General features: G+C 51.6%; 1 protein-coding gene across 1 annotated transcript in view; it reads right to left on the reverse strand.

Annotated features, from left to right (window-relative positions):
• The window catches only part of DIP2C (disco interacting protein 2 homolog C), a 195,093-nt gene that overhangs the window by 7,217 nt on the left and 183,965 nt on the right, over window positions 1-3,911 (reverse strand). The window contains exon 34 of the mRNA XM_021707986.1: window positions 2,459-2,516. Within this exon, the coding sequence (XP_021563661.1) occupies window positions 2,459-2,516 (58 nt within the window). The remainder of the gene's footprint in view (window positions 1-2,458; window positions 2,517-3,911) is intronic.

The raw sequence follows: 3,911 nt of genomic DNA on the forward strand, positions 1-3,911 counted from the left end.
CCAAAAAAAAAAAAAAAAAAAGGAAGAATTCTGATTGACAATTGTACCTCAGCAAAGGTGGAAAAAGAAATCTGCTGAAAATCATTTTCAAAAATTGGAACAAAAACATAAGGAACGACAAAACATTTAACACAGCCTAACGCCTGCAAAATAGGAGTTTTCAGTTATTTCAATGCATTAATTTCCATTACATCAAGTTATGTACATTAAGTGTTTGCATAAACTTAATAGGCCTCACATCATGGCCCGTGGGCATGAATGAAGGGTGAGGCTGGCAGTCATCGCTGAACTAAGGCAGTCACCAGGTGACATTTCCAGGCATGAGTGTGGACTCAGGGATAACCCAAAAGGGGCCCCAGAAGGAACACACGCCACGTCAGTGGCTCGTCCAGCCTGGGGGCTCTAATCAGAGCGCTGGCACAGACTCCACCTCTCCTCCACGGTGTTTCAGCTCGAGCTGCTGGGAGCCTCTCCCTGCAGGTCAACCTCTTTTACGGGGAGGCAAGGGTCCCCAGCTCCCAGGCCACTGAACCAGGCCGCACAGCCTCCTCTCAGGTCGGCGGCGGCATTCGGTCCTCACAGGAGCACCAACCCGTTGTGAACCGTGCAGGCGAGGGATGGAGGCTGCACACTCCTCGTGGGAGTTGAGTGTCGGGGTCACCCCGTGCCCCCCTCCGTGGTTTCTTCCATGAAACCAGTCCCTGATGTTGAAAGGTTGGGGCTGCTGTTGTAATGGATGTCAATATTAAGCATTTCCTCCTGCTCCTCCTGTTTTTGCGTTGGGAGTCTCACTCTGTGGCTCAGGCTGGAGTTCCGGGGCACAGTCATGGCTCACTATAGCCTCAACCTCCTGGGCTCAGACAACCCTCCTGCCTCAGCCTCCTGAGTGCCTGGGACCACAGGTGTGTGCCACTGCATCGGCTAATTTTTTTTTTTTTGTAGAGACAAGATCTTGCTGTGTTGCCCAGGCTGGTCTTGAACTCATGGACTGAAGCAGTCCTCCCACATTGGCTTCCCAAAGTGCTGGAATTACAGGTGTGAGCCACCACACCCGGGGTTAAGCATTTCCTTCTTTTCTTTTTTTTTTGCATCGGAGTCTCACTCTGTTGTCCAGGCTAGAGTGCAGTGGCACACTCTGGCCATCCCAGCGTCGACCTGCTGGGCTCCAGCGATCCTTCCACCTCAGCCTTCCAAGTAGCCGGAACAACAGGTGCACGCTACCACGCCCAGATAATTTTTGATTTATTGTAGAGACGAGGTCTTGCCAAGTTGCCTGGGTTGGTCTCGAATCCTCGGGCTCAGGCAATCCACTGCCTCGGCCTCGTAAGTGCTGGGATTACAGGCTGAGCCACCGAGCCCGGCCACATTTCCTTCTTAGTGGGAGTTGACCTAGAAACAGTTCAAGTTCCACTGATGCCACAGATAAGGAATCCAAAGTTTGCTCTAGAAATCTTGAGCATGGCCTGTCTTGGTTCAGCTACTCTACTGTATGTGGTTGAGACCAGGCAAAACACCTTACAGCAAAATTGTAGAGCCTTCTAGGGCAGCTATGTTCCACCCTAGGTTTGAATGGGATTTTGCCACCCTCGTCTCTGTGCTGACTACAGTCCCCTGGACGGTTCGGGTGGGTGGTGGGCACATGCCCACGGTTAGAACCAACTTTACAGAGAAGTCTTTCAGCAGCGTAGGTAAGAGCACCAAAGGTCCAGAAACAATGTAAGATGCTTTTAGAATTGTATCAACTGAAGAAGGGCACTAACAGTTGGGGCCAGAAAGGAAGGGGGTGGTCTTTAGGCTTCAGCATGCCTTGCCCTTTAGTTCGATAAAGCACAAAAGAAAGCAACCGCCGTGCCAGAAGCTGCTCGCGTCTCCTGAGAACCATGCTTTGTCTCTTCCACTGTAACAGATGACCTGATTTTTAGCTAGGCTCATAGACATTCAGACTCAATGTAATAAATAGTCCCTAACCTTCCTTCCAGTTAGGTATGGCCAAGTGACCACATTCTGGCCAACAGTATTTCAGTACGAGTCTAGCTTGGGCACCTTCCTTGTGGCTTGCATATTTTGTCACCGTTCTTTTTCTGTTTTTCCCTCTTGCTGGCTGGAATGTAGAAGTGACAGCTGGAGCCACAGCAGTCATCGGAGACTCTGAGCAACCCTGGGAAAGGAGTTACGCAGAGCAGAACAAGACAGGAGGCATCAGGGCCCACGGTGGTTTCCTGGAGCAGGAGATGCCTACTTCCCAACTATTTCCCATGAGGAAAAAAGAAATCTAACTTTTGTAAAGTGTTATTTTGAGCTTCTGTCCTCAGGGTCAAACCCAGTCCTGATGCATTACTTTCAATAAAGCTTTTTGGAAAAAACATTCTATAAAATACATTTCTTAAAACTCCAAAGTCCAAACACTCAGACTCACATTTATACAGAAATGCGTGATGGTTTATCTCTCAATACTTACTTTTCCGGACTCCATCAGGGGTAAGCTATGAGGAGATCCTCTTTCTACTAAACGGACTCTGCAAACAGAAACAGAAAATACGACTGAATGTGTCTTCTGTGGCTGTGTGCCCTTTGACCACATTCGGCACGAGGCCGTGTGCCTGTCAGGCTGCAGAGGGCATCATTCTGAGCATCACCCCGTGGTAATGGCGGTGGCTGCAGAAAGACCCCAACCCCACCCAGAGAGACGCCCTGGAGAAGGGAGATGCAAATCCAGCTGCCAAATCCACAAGTAACTAAACATAATTCTGCATTTAGAGGCACGAAGACTCGACTCGGCATTTTCGGAAAAGGAAAGGAATGAGCACTAAGCAGCGTCTTTGAAAGCCCTGCCCGTCGTCGCCCATGATGGTGGCGTGTGGTCCTGACGTCCTCACAGCTCTGCCGGGATGGGCCACACACACTCGGGAAGGCCAGCCCAGAACCGGCCTGTCACAGGGAGCGCATCTGGGCCCTGGACAGCAACGCTTATTCACAAAAAGGAGCTTTTTATTTTGCTTTTTTGAGCTGGGCTCTCGTTCTGTCATCCATGCCGTGGATGGGCAATCATGGCTCGCGACAGCCATGGCCTCCCGGGCTCAGGCGATCCTTCTACCCCAGCCTCCTGAGGAGCTGAGACTACAGGTGTGCACCATCACGCGTGGCTAATCTGTCAGCTTTTTGTAGAGATCTCACTATGTTGCCCAGGCTGGTCTTGAATTCCTGGGCTCAAGTGATCCCCTTGCTTTGGCTTCCCAAAGTGCTTGGATTACAGGTATGAGTCGCCACAACCAGCCAGAGACTTTTTAACCTAACAAATTTCGCATGGTAACTCAAGAACTGCCAAGAACATCATTGCTGATCACAGCTGAGCTGCAAACAGGCATGTCATTTTTCCCCTCGTATAAGCCTCACTACTGATGGCAGACTTCTGCCTTGTAACGAGGGACCAAGGCACTGTTTGTTCACTGAGAGGCCATTTTCATGTGGACAAAACCAACTGAAGGAGAAAGTTCCGGGGACCACAGGTGGGCGGGGGCGGCCTCACCCCCGGGGCAGAGGCGCTGACAGGAGGTCAGCCGGGCTGGGTCACGAGAGGCTTCCCGGCACCCCCGGACCACAGCCGTGTGCCGCTGGTGGGAGGTGGGGCGGTCGGAGGGAGGGCCGCTGCTGGGGCTCGCAGAGGGACAGGAGCCACGCACGGCTGCTTACTCTCCTCACTTGAGAGATAAACCGAGGTCCTGGAAGGCTTGGAGTCACCCCAACAGGAGAGAGGCAATGCAAGACGACGGAAAGACTAAAAGCAGCAACGCGTGGAAAATGTGGACACGATCACTGAAGGATTTTGGAGGGGCGTTTTAAAAAGCAGAGGCAAGCTGGGCTTGGTGGCTCGGCCTGTCATCCCGCGCCTTTGGGAGGCTGAGGTGAGTGGA

Source organism: Carlito syrichta, unplaced genomic scaffold, assembly GCF_000164805.1.
Source record: "Carlito syrichta isolate Samal-C Ts95f unplaced genomic scaffold, Tarsius_syrichta-2.0.1 Scaffold130363, whole genome shotgun sequence".
In the NCBI taxonomy this organism is placed as follows: domain Eukaryota; kingdom Metazoa; phylum Chordata; class Mammalia; order Primates; family Tarsiidae; genus Carlito; species Carlito syrichta.